The sequence below is a fragment of the Durio zibethinus genome, chromosome 10, assembly GCF_047325235.1.
Source record: "Durio zibethinus cultivar Kanyao isolate XHJ-2024 chromosome 10, ASM4732523v1, whole genome shotgun sequence".
Taxonomy (NCBI): domain Eukaryota; kingdom Viridiplantae; phylum Streptophyta; class Magnoliopsida; order Malvales; family Malvaceae; genus Durio; species Durio zibethinus.
In genome coordinates this window covers 2,464,422-2,482,400 of record NC_143171.1, presented here as the reverse complement: position 1 = coordinate 2,482,400, position 17,979 = coordinate 2,464,422, and the positions used below count along the sequence as shown (strand labels likewise).

Genomic DNA, 17,979 nt, shown 5'->3' with positions numbered 1-17,979 from the left:
TACTAGTTAGCATTTTTCCCACTAGTGTAAAAATTTTCCAACGACAAATTTGCACTTCCATGTCATTGTTTTTTGTCATAGACAGAACAGATTTCAACCTCTTCCTGCAATCTCCATCAATAGAAACTGACATGCAATTGAGTTATTACAGCCATGAAGCAAAGATGGGACAATACAAACAACATTTTCCCTTCTTTATTTTTTTTTTTTGCTTCGTCGTCTCAAATTTCACTTACATGCTGAATTATTGGACAATTTTTTCCCACTATTGCTTGGTAGCATAGCAAGTACATAGATATATATATAAAACAATGTAGCTTTTCAGCTACAGTTATTTTTTGGAGTTAGAAGTGACCCCATGAGAAAGAGGCTGCTATAGAAAATTACATTAAAATAAAGCAAATTAATTAATTAGCAATGAGTGATGGCCATGAAATTACGAAAAAGTTAATCATTTTAAAATTATTAAGTTGATAAAATTAATAGTGGGAGGGTAAAAAGAAGGAAAAGTGACTAGCCAGATGGAGATCAAGCACCACCTGGAAATCTGCCATTTGAGCAATAATTGTTGGTAGGACCATTTTCACATGACGACATTACATATTTTGATAGGTTGATTTAGGTTTCTAAAATTTATTATTTTACTGATTTATGTTCTTTTCATATGTTTGGCTTTTTATCGTAAGAAAACCAAGGGGTCTAGGGTCCCCAATAATTGAAATAAAGTGTTGACACATAATAATAGCTAAAATAAATATTGGATCAAAGAGAAAAAAAATTGCTAATAATAATGAATCATCACTCATACACATAGCAAAGACACTGCAGGTGACCAGCATATTATGTTTCTTCATCATTTTTTTTTATATATTTTTTTAAGTGAAAAGCTAGATAATCAGTCCAAATTCGAATAATAAAACCAATATTCTCAATGATGTTATTTGTAATTTATGTAACAATTTTAATATTAAGTTTTGGTAAGAAGGAAAAAAAAAGCTAGTTTCTTTTTTATATAAAAAATAAATGAATCTAATCTTTGTAATTAAATTGAGAGCTTTTTACTTAAATTAATCATTTTATTTACAAAATTGATGAATTTTAAATTCAAATTTGGATATTGTCATGTAGTGAAAATAAAAAATTTAATCCTTGGCTTCTTTTTTTTTTTTTTTATTTGGTGTCATTATTGAAAAATAAAGCTTGATCATGAAGATCCCACTTTTTTTTTTTTCTTGTGTGACTAAACTGATAACTGACCTTTTGCACCATTTGGTGTAATAGTTATCATATAATTTCCAGATTTTTCTATCCTTAAATCCTTATGTAGTTGACAGGAATGATTGGATCGAACACCTAATAAAATTGGCTGATAAAAATAAATAAAACACATAATTTTTTTTTTTTTTGGTCTTTTTCCACACTGTTGATTTCAATAGAGCTTTTGCGACAGACATGAGACAACTTATATTTTTAGTTTAACGAAAGATAAATTATAATTTATTTATTAGCTTCCAAGCAATCTCACTTTGATCGAGCAAATTAACTGAATACTGGTGGTTGGTCATCTAGGGCAATTTTTAATTTTTAGAGAAAAAAAAATAAACCTCCATTATTGAAATGTTTTATTAATTATGAAGAAAAAACAACATTAATGGAAAATTGAAAACTGTCACAATCTGATCCCATGAGTCCCCACCGATCATTAGTAAGAATGAGACTGCTACAGTTCCGGAACTTCCCCAACTGGCAAAATCTGTAGCTCCATTCCCTAATAAATTAAAATGAATTTTTTATTTGAAGAATTTAAATGGATAGTTTTTTTTTTCCCACAACCAAAATACACCACTTATTAAAATTAACATAGCTAGTTGATTCGACACTCAATTTTCACATTTTGATCATTATTGGAACAAGGATTAAATTCAATCTTGTTACACAAACATGACATTGAAAGAATGAGAAAAAAAAATAATTTTACGATAAAAATATCGATGAAATTTCAATAAATTTTAAGGTCTATAGCATTTCAAATTATTGAATAAACACATATTTTTTCTCTCTTTTTCTCTCTTATCTTGTGTTAGAGTGTGTGGCTGTAGCAATTTGAGGCATGAAAAGATCTGTATTCTTTTTTTTTTTTTTTGGTTAAAATTATTGTGAATTGGGGAAAAATGTAATTAGAGTGTTTGAGAATGACCGGTTTGGCCACTAAACAAAGAAGTGAAATGAGGAAATTAATAGGGTGAAAGACATCTTTTTAAAAGCATATATAGGGTGAACTTTCCTTGTCAAATGTTTGAGTATGTGTGCCCTAAGAGTTTGGAAACAAGACATAAACATCAGATCAAAAGCATGAATAAATAGCCAAACATTCGCAAAAGTGAAAAGATCATCTTGTTGGTTGTCCATTGTCCACTCAAAATTTTCAATGTGTACGTTTTGGTCTACATTCACCCCACCCCTTTGATTGTTTCATCTCTTTCATATCCTACTTTTCCCTCTTTTTACATGCCCTAGTTTATATGCAATATTCTCCCACCAACCATTTACCCATTTCTTCTAACCTCTAAAAATAAAACATTTGTTTTCTGACGTTATGTGAGAACAAACACAATAATCTAATTTGTACTAAACTAAATTAAATTAATTTTTTTGTTTGTGTGTTTAATATAATATCAAAATAATAAATGAGTTTGTCAACAAATGCCTTTAAAGTAATAAAATTAAGGATGTCAATTTTATAAAAACTTATGGGAATTTGATTTTTTATTTTAATGGTAATAGAAATAGATATTAAAATTTGAGGATGGAAATATGTATATTTTAAAAATTTTTATTAGTTGCGAATATAAAGATGAGTAATATAATATTTATTTAATATCAGTATCATATATATATTTATATATATTTAATAAATTATTTTTTATTTTATAATATAATTTTTATTTTAAATTAATTAAAATTAATATATTTATATTTAAAAAATTACTTAAATATAAAAGATAAAAATAAAAAACTAAAAAAAAATTTATCTTTTTAAAAAAATCATAGATATAAAATTACTTATACCAATTAAATATTTATAAAATATAAAAATAAAAAATGAAGATGGAAAATACCTACTTGACCCATTTTCCAATGACATCTTTAATGGAAGTTAATAAAATTAATCATCAATTACTGTATTCACTACAAAACTATTAGTATAAATAATATTTTAAATAACTTTAAACGGTGCTCTTAAGACACTTTTTAATAAGTAAATTTTATAATGAATATCATTCTATTTTAAATTTTCTTATAAAAAGGAAAACATCAACAATGATCTGAGAGTGATTTTGACGTTGAATAATCCATCAATTGCGCAAGTAAATTTGTGAATTTTAGCAATGTAACTTTTTTTAAGCTTAATTTCTGGTTAAAGACAAGGCAGTAATAGTAGCTAGTGTGTGTTTGATTAAAACATTTCTCCTGTTTAATATGCTAATCGGGTGGATTTTTTTTTTAAAGTTCCCATAACTTCAAGTTTTATAAAAAAGAATAATCTAATAATAGCATAATCTAGTAATTATTTTTTTAATAATTGTTATAACGTTTAGATTCAAGGATTTATCACTATACATCTTAAGGAGTCGTCATTAATCTTTTTTGTTTAAGTACGATTGATCACTTTATTAAATCTATCTATTTTAAAGAAGATTTTTAAGTTCGACTTAAGTATTTCTAAAAGGTAAATTAAATGTTTACGAAATCAAAATTAAGTTCGGGAGTACGATTACACATTAGAAAGGTTATAGCGCCCTCACAACACTCATCGAAAGATGGTACAAACTTGATTTTATGTTATCCATTAATTTTAAAAACTTTACCAAGTAATTAATTATTAAAAATTATTCTTAATTGACTTCAATATTTTTGACAAAAAATTAAAAAAAATCCCCTTATCTCAAGAGTATGTAAGTAAACTACTGTTTCTCTCATAGAGGCTCCGTCGTCTGATTATTAAAAAAAAATTTTTAGGAAGGAAAATTAATACTTCAAAATTTTCTTGAAATTTCTTTTTCTTACTTTATTATTGCTATTATTTTTTTTAAGAATTAATGACTTTATTTAAGGAAAATTGATACTTTCAACTTTTCCTTAAAAAATATATTTTTTAAAAATTTTATTTTCAAGAAAAATTGATACTTTCAACTTTTCCTCAAAAATATTTTTTTTTATTGAATTTTTTTTTCATGGAAAATTTATACTTTTAACTTTTTCTCAAAAATATTTTTTTTTGAAAATTTTATTTTCAATAAAAATTAATACTTTCAACTTTTCCTTAACAATGTTTTTTCCTTAAAATTTTATTTTCAAGGAAAATTAATATTTTCAACTTTCCCTTTAAAACATTTTTTTTAAATTTAATTTTCAAGGAAAATTGATACTTTCAACTTTTTCTTAAAAATATGTTTTTAAAATTTTTATTTTTTTATTTTCAAGAAAAATTGATACTTTTAACTTTTTCTGAAAAATAATTTTTTTTAAAATTTGATTTTCAAGGAAAATTGATATTTTCAACTTTTCCTTAAAAATATATATTTTTTAAAATTTTTATTTTTAAGAAAATTATTAAAAAATAAAGAAAAATAATTTCAATTTAATCAATAAATAAATAGACAAAGATAATAATAATAATAATAATAATAATAATAAGAATAATAATAATAATAAAAAAATAAAATATATATAAATAAAATGAAAAAAAAAACCTTAACTCGGCTCGGCACAGCGACTAAAACGGCTTGGCTTGAAATATAAGAGGAGGCTGAAAAGCGCGACTCGAGGTGCATGGCTCGACTCGGCTTGGCTCAGCAACAGCGTCTAGGAAGCGGGTTGAAATGTCGGTCAGCGCTCGAGTCGGGTCGTTCGAATGAAAATGCACAGATCCTGGAAAATCACTTAACTCCAAAACGACGTCATTTCAGGGCCCTATAAAAGGCCAAATTCCTTTTTTCTACTTCAAATCTCTCTTTTCCCCTCTTTTTTTACCCCTTTTTTTTCTATTTTTCTCTCTCTAAACCTCAAGAACACCGATTGAATTTCATCAGATTTTGAAAAATCTGATTGAAATTTAGGTTTTTTGCCAGAAGTTGACTAAAAAGTTCAACGATTTCTGGAGATGTTATGTCGAAAATTAGGTAATTGGTCGAAAAATTCAACCTACGCCAAAAAAGTCACAGAAAAATTCAACCGAAATCTGAAATTTTCAGAAATTTCCCATAAAAAAATGCCTAAAAATTTTTAAAAAATTTCTAAAAATACTAAGATTCCCGTAACCCTTCTTAAACACTTTTCCCCACCTCTGCCTTCTATTTTCTCTTCGTTTTCTTTCTGTGTGTGTCTCTTTCTATGTTCGTTGTATGGGTATTTATAGCTTATAGTCAGAATGGTTTCTGATCAATTTTAAGTCCATCATTAAACTTATCCCACAGAAACTAAAGCCTACCAAGATTCTGCCAATGACAGAATTGTTATCCATTCTATTTTTTATTATTATTCTTTATTATCACCATTATCACTTAAAAAACTTGAGGATAAATAAAATAAATAAAATAAAAGATAAACAATCAAAATAATAAATAAATAAATAAAACTAAAAAAAAAAGAACAATAAATAAATAAATAAATGAAAAATGAAAAAACATAAAATATACTTGGTCTTAACCATTTGAACCCTATTGAACTAGGCCCAATAGGTTTAGGCCCGGACCAATTAGGGTGTCTACAACTGTCCTTCTTTGCGCATTTTCTGTGTAACAAGAATTATGCAAAGACGTAGACACCCTACTTATGGTCATCCCTACACATTCATCTATTTTTTTTCTCTTTTCTTTTCTTTTTTTTTGTGATATCCATACATTATAGTTGATCGAATGACACAAAGCTCCCCTAAACAGAGGCTCACAACTTTGACAAGATAAATATGGCTCCTTTAAGTAGATGTTTAACGACTTTTTGAAAAGTGAATTAAGCTCCTCTAAACAAAGGTACCACGACTTTGAAAAATAAAATGCTCATCAACAAGGATGTCTAGAGGAAACATAGATTAGATCTGATGAAATTTATAATGGGAACTCAAAGATTCACAATTTAAGTTTAAAAATCAAAGGTTCAAATTCGCAAGAACCTTTCAACTTCACAAGAATTCACTGAAATTTGATTCTCACAACTTCAATTTCATAAGAATTCAAATTTGCAAGATCTCAGGATTCACATTTGTAATATTTAAATATTCTTATTTGAATTTTGGAGATTTCAAAAGTTCAAAGCTTTTAATTCAAGTTCACAAGTTCACGTTTGGGATTCACATCTAAAAAGTTTAAACTTTGAAGATTCACATCCAAAGGTTCAAAACTTTTCATTCTAATTTGAAGATTTACATCTGACGAACATTAGGGTTTTACACCTTAAAGATTCTCATTTGAGTTTGAAGATTCACATTCGACAAATTTTGAGTTTCACACCTCAAAGATTCTCATTTGAGTTAGAAGATTCACATTCGATAAATTTTAAGTTTCACACCTCAAAGATTCGCATTTGAGTTCAAAGATTCACATTCGATAAATTTTGGGTTTCACACCTCAAAGATTCTCATTTGAAACTCAAAGATTTTCAGTTGAGTTAAAAGATTCACATTCGACAAATTTTGGGTTTCACACCTCAAAGATTCTCATTTGAAACTTAAAGATTCACATTTAAGTTCAAAAATCCTTATCAAAAGATTTTTAATTTCTTTTTTAAGTGACTTAAAATTATGCATACAATTAATGTCATGATCAAAGATGTAAATGTTTTCTCAATGATGCAAATGCAACAATCTAGATTCTCACCATGCCATGATGCAAATGCATATCCAAACCAAAGTTTTAAACATTTTTCAAAAAAATAATGCTAATGTAATGCATGTAATACGAATTTCAAAGTCATGAAATTCTAATCAAAATGTCGTAATATGGTTTTCAAGACTCCATCATCTAACATTTTTTCCTTGTTTAGCTTCTCAACAGTTTGGAATAAATTTCATCAACTGATCATCATTATTTTGATCATTTGGTCACCATCCATAGGCTTCTCAGCACTAACAATTGCAACACAAGTTTCGTCCATTACCCCATATCGTTTAATCACCATTTATAGGCTCTTTAGTACTAGCAATTTTAGCATAAATTTCATCCATTGACCTACACTATTTTCATCACCATTTACAAGCTTCTCAGCACTAGCCATCTTAGAATAAACTTTGTTCTCTGATCCATATTATGTTCATCATTTGATCACCATTGACAGGTTATGTTGATCAATTCATCCTCATATTCATCACTTAGCTGTACCACTTTTCTTAAATCATCTTTTTTTATGCTTCGACCATCTCTTTATTTTTTTTTTTTATCATCTTCGATTTTTTTTCAAAGAAATGCAAGAATCTTTTAAGCACATATTCATTCATTTATTATAATTTCAAATCGGGGTAATCATACATTTTCTTGATTCATTCTAGGGATGTGAGAATAAAAGAACACAAGGTGCACTGAGAGAAAAACAATCAATAAGGAGTGGGTCTTGGTACAACAGTAAATGGGGATAAAAAACAAGTTGGATGTATGTCATTGAGACAAATGAATATTCAAATAATTTTGAACATTAATTCAAGATTCTTTTTTGAAAACTCATTCCATTGATTGTCAAAATAATTTTAAGCTCATCAAACTTTACCTCAACTTTGAAAGATCTTTAGATGTCTTTGATCTTTTATATATTTAAACTATTCATCTAGCTTTAAGCTCATAGATTTGTCTACCCAAATTATCCTTTCGGGTTTTCAATTTGAGTCTTTCTTTTTCTTCTTTCATTTTTTTTATTTTTTTTATTTTTTTCTTTTCTTTCATTTTTCATTTTTTTCATTTTTTCATCCATTTTTTCATTTTTTTATTTTTTTTATTTTTTTTTCTCTCATCTTTGACCCATTATTGATATCTCTCACACATTAATCTCTAGAGTAATATAGCCTGATTTCATTATTCTATCATGAGCATGCCTTTGCCCAAGATATGATTGTTTAATTCGAGCACTTATATTTAATTCAAATGGACTTTTAAAGGTTGCAACGTAGCCCATGGTGAGGGATCATGAAAGAAATAGGCTCAAAATATATGTTTAAATGGTTAAAAACCAAAGGATCATCACTTTATGCAGCTTGACATTTTGCCCCGCTTTATTTCATTTCACTATTTTTCCTTTTTCCATCCATTCATCACAAAATGATTCTCATTGCTTTGCCTTACTTATTTGTGGTATTCATTTTTTTTTTTTTTTTTTTAGACCTCACAAAATGATCTTTGGGTTTTTTTTTTTTTAAAAAAAAAAATTATCCCCCAGTGTAGAGGGTGATCCTTGGACGGGGTTCTTTTAGAAAAAAATTATAACAAGCTTAAATGGATAACGATGAATGGTTTTTCGAATAGCAAAAGAAAGATGATAATTTTTTATCTCAAATGTGAATGCTTTCTTTGAACATCATCTATTGAACAAAAATAAGCTCATGAATCTTTATAAGAGACTGCACCTCTTTAAGTCATATTAATTTCACATATGCTAGTAGCTAGCTTCTTTTGCTCAAATTATCTCTTTAAATCAATGTGAATGAGTTTTCAAAATTAAATCTCAAAATTATTGCTATCATTGTCTAAACATTCATCGTTTAGAATTCAAGAATGGGAACAAAAAGTTATGAAAGGTGACAAAGCATGGAACAATAGTTAAATGAAAAAAAAATGTAATGAAATGCATTAACTTACCTTTTATTGAAATGATAATAAGTGAAATCATATTACAAAAAAGAATTCCTAACATTACTATGAAAAAAATCTTAAAATGACAAGCAGCTTCCAATAGCCTTAACAACCTTTTCAAAATTATGCCCTCGTGTAACTAAACGAAAGATTTTTATTGACATCTTACCCTCATGATTCGTCGAAGCTCACTAAGCCTTTCTGGATCAAACTTTACACTTTATGTTTGAAAGCAGAGCATGTTTCAATAGAATGACTTATGTTTCCATTGTGATAATCACACGTTGTACTAACATCATACCATTTTGGATAGAGTGGCTTCAATAGTTCTAGAATAACTTGAGAAACCAAGTTATTTTTTACGAGTTTTGAGAATAACTCAGTGTAGGTCATAAGAATAGGGTTAATTTATGCTCTTTCTTGATTATCTCGAGATTTTTTTAAACTACTTGCTTGGTTGTTAAGCTTTGAAATTGATGTAGTGATATGGCTAGAATCATATGTAGATATTTGAAAGGTCGATTGGTAAGTTTGTGAGTAAGTTGGTTATGGGTATGGTTGATATGGGTAAGGTGAGATATTGTTCCTAGCAGGATAGAATAAGGGATAACCTTATGGTGGATAGGATTGATATCCCCTAAATTGTTTACTAAAGCTCACGGCTTGAGCTTCAGTCTCTTTTTTCTCAGGTACTTTCTTTGTTTCCCCTCCTTTCAACTTACCATTTTTAATGACATTTTCAATAATTTCACCCGAAATTACCATGTTGACGAAATTTTTTATAGTATTTTCTATCATTTTTCCATAATAAAAAATTTTCAAAGTACTGATGAACAACACCATAGTCTTTTTCTTAGTTAGAGGAGACTGCACTTGAAAAGCGATATCTCTCCATCTTTGGGCATACTCTTTAAATGATTCAATCATTTTTTTTTTATATTCTGTAAAGAAAGGTAATCTGAGACCAAGTCTATAATATATCGGTATTGATTAATAAAGGCATAGGCCATATCACTCCAAGAATGAATACGGATCCTATCCAGTTGGATGTACCATCTAGCAACAGAGTCTGTAAGGCTATCTTAAAATACATACATCGATAGCTTCTCATTATTAGCATGGGCAGCCATTTTTTGACAGTACATGGTAATATGAGTTTTCGAACACTTTGTATCATCATACTTATGGAACTCTGGCACATTTAATTTCGAAGGAATTACCACATTTGAGATTAAATAAAGCCTAGCAACATCTACTGAACCATAAAAACCAATATCCTCTATGACTCGTAACCTTTCCTCTAACAGGTTCATCTTCTGTTCAGCTTTTGAGGCTTCTAAAGTCTCATTCTCCTTGGGCTTTAACTTTTTTTTTTCTTCTAGATCATTCAAATTAGGGACCGATATTGGTTTTACTACCTTTTCAATAAAGATAAAATTTACATAACTTTGATACTGCCTAAGATTTAAAATTGATGACATTTCAGGGTGTGTGTACCATACAGGATAGGTAAACTGCTGTGATGGTGAACTTTATGCGGGTTGGGCTTGATGTGGCCCAAAACTAGTAAGGTACAGTAGGTCATCCTCCTCTTGTGAGGGATGGTCTTATTGGCTGGTATTCTCCTTTACACTCTTTTCCTTATTTAACTTGTTCAAAGCCTTTAAAATCCTATTCAACTCTCTTTTTAGCTTCTCTTGAGCTTTCTCTATCCTTTCGAGACGATTAAAATTTTTTTATTCTATTTGTCTGACTCGAGTTCTTATATTATATTGGTGAGTGAAGTTGCTTGGTAGAGCTATCCTTAAACCTTTAGCTATACTTTATGTATGATATGTTGATGCATGAATGGGATATGGATCTTCATGGATGAAATGAGAATGATGCAAATGATAATGTTAAAATATGATCATGAAAATGATACATAGAATGAAATGATGCAGATGCACAATGTTACATATGATAATGAAAATGATGCACAAAGTTAGACAATCAAAATGGTTAGATAAACACAACTTGTTCCTTCTTATGTCTTAGTTTCAAGATATATCTATCATTGGGTAGGAATAGCTCTATCTTAGGGTTGGTCTCTTAAATATACATTATATGCTAGGTTAGGCGATTTTGACCACTAAAGGTTCTTAAATTATTCCTTACATCATCGTCCATCACAGACTAGTAAAGCAATCAAAACCTCACCCATCATAGATTACCAATGGAAATGATTCAATTTGAGTGAGAGTATTTCGTTAGCCACTACGAAGGCATTAGAACCTCACGAAAGTATAGGTACTTTACTCCCTCATAGAGGGACGAAACTTGGGTATAAAGCTCATGTTATGCATATGCATATGAATGACATAATTTGCAACATAAATAAATAAAATGAATGGAAAAAAAAAGAAAAAGAAAAAATCCTTACAAAGAATTCAATTTTATTAGGCTTTTTTGGATAACATAAATTTATTTACTGGCTTGACTCTCGGTCGTCCCCAGTGGAGTCGCCAAATTGTCTAACGTCTAGATCCGAAGACTTATTGCTAGACATTGACTTAAGAAGTTGTCACAAATCTTTTTTATTTAGGTACAATTGGCCACCTCACCAAATTTGTCCCTTTTAAAAAGGATTTCTAAGTTCGACTTAGGTTTTTTTAAAAGGTAAATTCAATGTTTGCGAAACTAGAACTAAGTTCGAGAGTGCGGTTACGCGTGAGGAATGTTATAGCATCCCTACAATACCCATCGAAAGATGCTACCAGCTTGATTATGTGTTATCTATTAGTTTTAAAAACTTTACCAAGTAATTAATTATTGAAAATTATTCTTAATTGACTCCAATACTTTTGGTAAAAAATTAAAAAAATTCCGTCACTTCAAGAGTATGCAAAGAAACTAATGTTTCTCTCATAGAGATTCCGTTGTCGGATTATTAAAAAAAAAATTTCAAGAAGGAAAATTAATGCTTCAAATTTTTCTTGAAATTTTTTTTCTTACTTTATTATTGTTATTATTTTTTTAAGGATTAAAGACTTTATTCAACGAAAATTGATACTTTCAAATTTTTCTTAAAAAATATTTTTTAAAAAAATTTTATTTTCAAGAAAAATTAATACTTTCAACTTTTCCTTAAAAATATTTTTTTTTGAAAATTTTATTTTAAAGAAAAATTGATATTTTCAACACTCCTTAAAAACATTCTTTTTAAATTTGATTTTCAAGAAAAATTTATATTTTTAACTTTTTTTAAAAAATATTTTTTTAAAAATTTGATTTTAAAAAAAAATTGATACTTTTAACTTTTTCTTAAAAATATATATTTTTTGAAATTTTATTTTTAAAAAAATTATTGAAAAATGAAGAAAAATAATTTCAATTTAATCAATAAATAAATAGACAATAGAAATAATAAAAATAAAAATAATAATAAATATATAAATAAAATGAAAAAAAAACCTTAACGCGGCTCGACTCGACTCAGCAACAGCGTCTGAGAAATGGGTTGAAACACTGGTTAGCGCTCGCGTCGGGTCATTCGAATGAAAATGCACGGATCCTGAGAAATCATTTAACTCTAAAATGACATCATATCAGGCCCTATAAAAGGCCAAATTCTTTTTTTTTGCTTCAGATCTCTCATTCCCCCTCTTTTTACCCTTTATTTTCTCTCATTCTCTCTCTAAACCTCAAAAACATCGATTGAATTTCATCAAATTCTAAAAAATTTGATCAAAATCTAAGTTTTTCGTCAGAAGTTAACCAGAAAGTTTAACAGTTTTCTGAAAATCTTATGTCAAAAACTGGGTAATTGGTCAAAAAATTCAATCGGAGCCAAAAAATTCAACCGAAATCTGAAATTTCTAAAAATTTCTTTAAAAAAAAACCCAAAAATTCTAAAAAAATTTCTAAAAATATTGAGATTCTCGTAGCCCTTATTAAACACTTTTCTCCACCTCTGCCTTCTATTTTCTCTCATTTTTCTTTCTATGTGTGTCCCCTTCTATGTTCTCTGTATGAGTATTTACAACCTATGATCATAAAAGGTTTTTGATAAATTCTAAGTCCATCACTAGACTTATCCCACAGAAACTAAAAGCCTACTAGGATTCTATCAACAGCAGAATTGTTATTCATTCTATTTTTTATTATTATTTTTTATTATCACCGTTATCACTTAAAAAACTTGAGAATAAATAAAATAAAATAATAAATAAATAAAACTTAAAAAAAAGAAAAATAAATAAATAAGTAAATGAAAAATAAAAAATTACAAAATATACTTGGGCTTAACCATTTGAACTTTATTAAAACAGATCCAATAAATTTGAGCCCGAACCAATTAAAATGTTTACAATAATTTTTGCTAAGGGCTTTTAAAAGTTAATTTAACTCCTTATTTTGGGTCACAATATTAGTTTTTATTTGCCTTTTAAAAGATAAAAGAGAACCAAATTCAATTTTTGATCCTTTTGTATGATTTATTGTATTAATTTAGAGTGTTGAAAAAAAAATCTTGGAAAACCAATAACAAATAATTTCTATAAAAATGTAAATAAAAATTAATATAAAAAATTAAATCTCAGTTGTCTATTATCTTGAACTACATAAATGAAACGAAATTCTCCTCGTTCCATCTCACATATGTCGCAAAAGTTAATGAATTTTTATTAAAAAATTTAGCTATAAATTTTATTATCTAAATTTGACTTAAATTCGAAATAATACAATTCAAAAATAATTTTAATCCAAAATCATTTGGAACCAAAATAAATAAAAGGAAGCGTGAGATGGAGTTCATCGGGACCCCTGCCCGCAAGCAACGGCCCAGATTCTCTCTCTCTCCTCCTCCCATCTCCTTTATCTTCTCTTCCTTCTCCGCACGTCTTTCCTTCCACTTTCACTCTCTTTCTCTCACTTTCTTCTCTGAAAATCAGTAGATAGAAAAAGCAAAAAAATCATCCATAAAAAACCCAATATATAACACGATGTTGCTGGGAAAACGCTCACGCCATCCGATCAAGAGGACGACAAGCATGACGGGGATCACCATCGATGTCTCCAACGTGGAGGATGTCCAAGAACCAATTGTATCCGATATTCCTCCCCCTCAAAACCACCCTTTGCATGAATTCCCAAACGGCAACTTTGGTAACGATCAACGTTTCTTGGCCATGGTCTCGCCAAGAAACCCAGTTGGTGGAAGATCAGGTTCTACTAACCATGTTCTCGACACTGCTCCTTTTTTGCGCTCTTGTTGCCTTTGTAAACGCCGCTTAGCTCCTGGTCGTGACATATATATGTATAGGTATTGCTTTCCCAGTCTCTCTTCTTTTAATTTTTTTTTCTTTCTTTCAAGAAATTCTTGTTTAAATCTAGTTTGAATCTTCTTTTCTTAAAAAAAAAAAAAACTATTTTTCAGTGAATTTCGTTGGGTTTTTTTTTTTTTTCTTTTAATTTTCCTGTAAGATTTTAAAAGACCCATATACATATAGTCTCATGCTTACTGAAGATCCAGAAATGATATAAAGCAAATTGTTTTAAGATAATCATGCCCCTTAGTATAGAATTTTTTTCCATAACTGTCACGATTGAATCTGAACTGAAACAAAGGATTTAATACTAACAACAACAACGTGCCATGAACTGCGGATGCTTCTCATAACTCAATCTTCTCATCTTGATTTTCATTTATCCTTTTTCTCCCTAAATTATTAATACTATATATATATGTAGATATATATACACACACACACACACAGAGACCCGCCCAGAATCTTAGAAGTTATAATTTAGCCAAAAAAAATGGAATCTATAACCAGAAGTAATAGAATTATTGATCATTAACAGAGGATGAAGTTAGTTGCATTATTTTAAAATATTATTGCAGGGGGGATACAGCGTTTTGTAGTCTAGAGTGCAGGGAACAGCAGATGAAGCAAGACGAAAGAAAAGAAAAATTGAACGTTGTAGCTTCAAAGAAAGAAGATCGCCATGCATCTTCAAGCAAGGCTTCAACTAAAACCGAGCCTGTGGCTGCTGCTTGAACTTTGAAGTTGAGGAAGAAAAAATAGCTTATAAAGCCAAAAAAAAAAAAAAAGAGAGAGGCAAAATCCAAACCCACCCCAAATTAAAAAAATAGTGAAACTTGATTGTCTTTCGTCATGGATTAATCTCCTAGCCTCCAATATTGGAGCCCACTAATGTTTCACAGTATTATAAAAAGATGATGATGGTGATGAAAACAATATTATGAAGCTGCTGTAATATTGTGTAGAAAAAGAAGACAATTATATAGTGGGTGCAGTAATATAAGTTATGTGGATGCTGATGCAAATGGGCAAAGCTCTGAGCTTGAGATCAGCATTTATGATTCCAGTTCCAATTTCAAGTTCTCTCTAACGTCTTCAAGCTTTTTCATTCTGGTTTTTTTTTTTTGTTTGCTTTTCTATCTAGTTTTCTTTTTGCTATTAGTTCATTCCGATCATGACTGCTTCCCCTATATACTTAACCAATCAATTATTCTTAACAAATAAAAGTGAATCATCACTCCTAGAAATTTCATCATACATAAAACAAAATTTTCAGAATAATTTGTATAAATACTTTAAAATAATATTTTTGTAGCGTAAGTAACGTTATGTTGTAACAGGTTAATACGAAGTTAATTACACATTGAATCAGGGTTTCAATCCATATGATTCACAAGTTAATTGAAGTTGAGACTAATGATGTTTAATTAAAATAAATTAGATTTGATAATTTATATATTTATATCATATTTATTTTTAATTAAATATATATAAAATATAAAATTATCGAATTCACACCTTAAATATAAATTTTTTTTTATTTTTAAACTTTTATATAATATTTATTAAAATTTTAAATTATATCATTTTTATATTATATCAATTTATCGGGTTAAAATTATCAGTCGAAAATACGTGGAGTTTAATTAGCTGAATTCTTGAATTACCATCATATTCTTTAGATACTAGCTAGTGCTAGCTAGCTACGTTGGCCGAGCATTTGTATAACCATTTTTTTTTATATTTATTATTTATATTGCGAAAACTATACATTGAATCTGCAGCGAGAAGTACAAATCTGCCGCTTAAGAAAAAGGACAAAAATATAATTATAATACTTTGATTATTATATAATTACGAAAATAAGTGGTTGTTGCCCAATATGTGAACACAATGATGAACAAAGATATTGAAAAAGATATGTACTTCATCTAGAACTATATATCCACGTTTGTCCAAAAATAAATATATAAATATCCACTATTTATGTATGATTATTTACTAATATTATGCAACAATGAGGAAAAGTAGGGTTAGAAGATAGTGAGAGCTCAAGGAATTAATGTTAAATATTAATTTCATATATATGCACATACGAACTCATTATTTTTTACATAATTATTCATGTAAAAAAAATAAAAGTTTTGGAAGGGCCAATTTACCTTAGTAATTAGGTCAGGTTCCTCTCATTTTTTTTAATCATAGAAAGTTTTAGATTTTTTTATTTTTAAATTATAATAAAAATTTATATAAAAATTAATCACTTATAAATATGAATTTCACAAAATTTTTTTATAAATCACACATAATTTTGAATTATCATTAATTAATTATACTATAATAATTATAACAAAAATATTTCCTTCTTTTTAAAATGTGATTGTGAGGATTTGATTATTTATTTAAAACATAAATTTATACTCGCTCTATTCTCTCCATTTAAATGAATAAAGTTGACTTTTTTGTTAGTATTTTCTATTTTTTATCTCTACTATTTTTATATTTTAATTAATTTAATTTTATGAAATATATATTTTAAAACTACTCATTCCAAGTTCTTATTAAATTTTATCTTTTTTATCAATGATAAATATAAAAAAAATAAATCGAAGTTAAAAATTTGATCTTTTATGAATATAACCTAACTATTTTAATTTAAAAAAATTACAAGAAAAGAATTATTGGTATATGCTGAACATGTAAGTTATGACGAAGAGTAGGTGGTGAAATCATAGTTGTTAATTTCATTTCGGTATTGATTGTATCAATTGATATATTTTAATTATATTAAAATATAATACATTTAAAGATAATTTTTGTATTAAATTTATTATCGGATAATATTGATTATTTTCATTAATTTTGATTTGTTTCGATAAATTTTAGTAGAATAACATGTTTCAGTCAATATGCAAATGTGAAATATATTTTATAAATTTTAATTTTTTTTGTTATTTAATTATTTTTAATATAATAAAAATAAAATTAATTGATAAAATAATCCTTAAAAGTTGAATCTTTTTATTTTTTATTTTAACTTTTTTTATACTTTATTTTTTAAAATCAAAGTTTATAAATTTATAATTTATTTTTTCAAACCAAAGTTTATAAGTATTTTAATTTTTAAAAAAAAACAATTATACCCTTTTTATAAAATTTAACAATCATAAAATTTTGATTAATTGTTTTCATCTTTTTGTTTTTATCTCAATATTTATATGAAAAAGATACTTATTTAAATATCATATAATGAGATTAAGTATTTAAAAATATTATGAAAAATTTATGATATTATTTTTTATGTTTTTAAATTTATTTACTTGATTTGAATATATTGTATATTTATTTTATGACTTATTAATAATATTATAATATATAAATTCATGCATATTTATAGATATATTTATATTAAATTAAAAAATTTAAAATAATATATCAAAATAATTATACCGATATATATTATATTTTTTAAAAAATTTAAATATTATCAGATATTAACAACTTCGAGATAGTAAGAACCTTTGGTGAAAGCGTTTGATTTCCGTTTACTTGTTTAGAATACTGCCAAATTGTTATGGGTTTTGCAGTGCCATTGGAGTTGGAACACTACGACAGAGACAAGGATTGACCAACTTAGCCCATGCTACTAGATGTTATTTGTTTTTATTCAATTAATATTATATATTCTTTTTCTTTCGTCACTATGATAATATAAATTTAATATTAAAAAAAAATATAATTTAATTATCAATTTTATTCGACTTAAAATTAAAATGATTTGAATACAAAATAAAATAAAAGAAAATGAGAAAAATGAGAAAAATTTTGAAAAAATCAAA

The 17,979-nt window shown here is 27.3% G+C and overlaps 1 protein-coding gene across 1 annotated transcript; it reads left to right on the top strand.

The window, feature by feature from the left end:
• Positions 1 to 13,723: 13,723 nt before the first annotated feature.
• LOC111292572 (FCS-Like Zinc finger 5-like) lies at positions 13,724 to 15,206 on the top strand. The gene is made up of 2 exons (XM_022885017.2): positions 13,724 to 14,136; positions 14,719 to 15,206. The coding sequence occupies exons 1-2, from the start codon at positions 13,817 to 13,819 to the stop codon at positions 14,873 to 14,875; spliced, it is 477 nt and encodes a 158-aa protein (XP_022740752.1). The 5' UTR covers positions 13,724 to 13,816; the 3' UTR covers positions 14,876 to 15,206.
• Positions 15,207 to 17,979: the final 2,773 nt, after the last annotated feature.

Coding starts and splice junctions, on each gene's coding strand:
- LOC111292572 (XM_022885017.2), top strand. CDS start 13,817: ATGTTGCTGGGAAAACGCTCACGCCATCCGATCAAGAGGACGACAAGC. Junction 14,137..14,718: donor CGTGACATATATATGTATAG/GTATTGCTTTCC, acceptor ATATTATTGCAG/GGGGGATACAGCGTTTTGTA.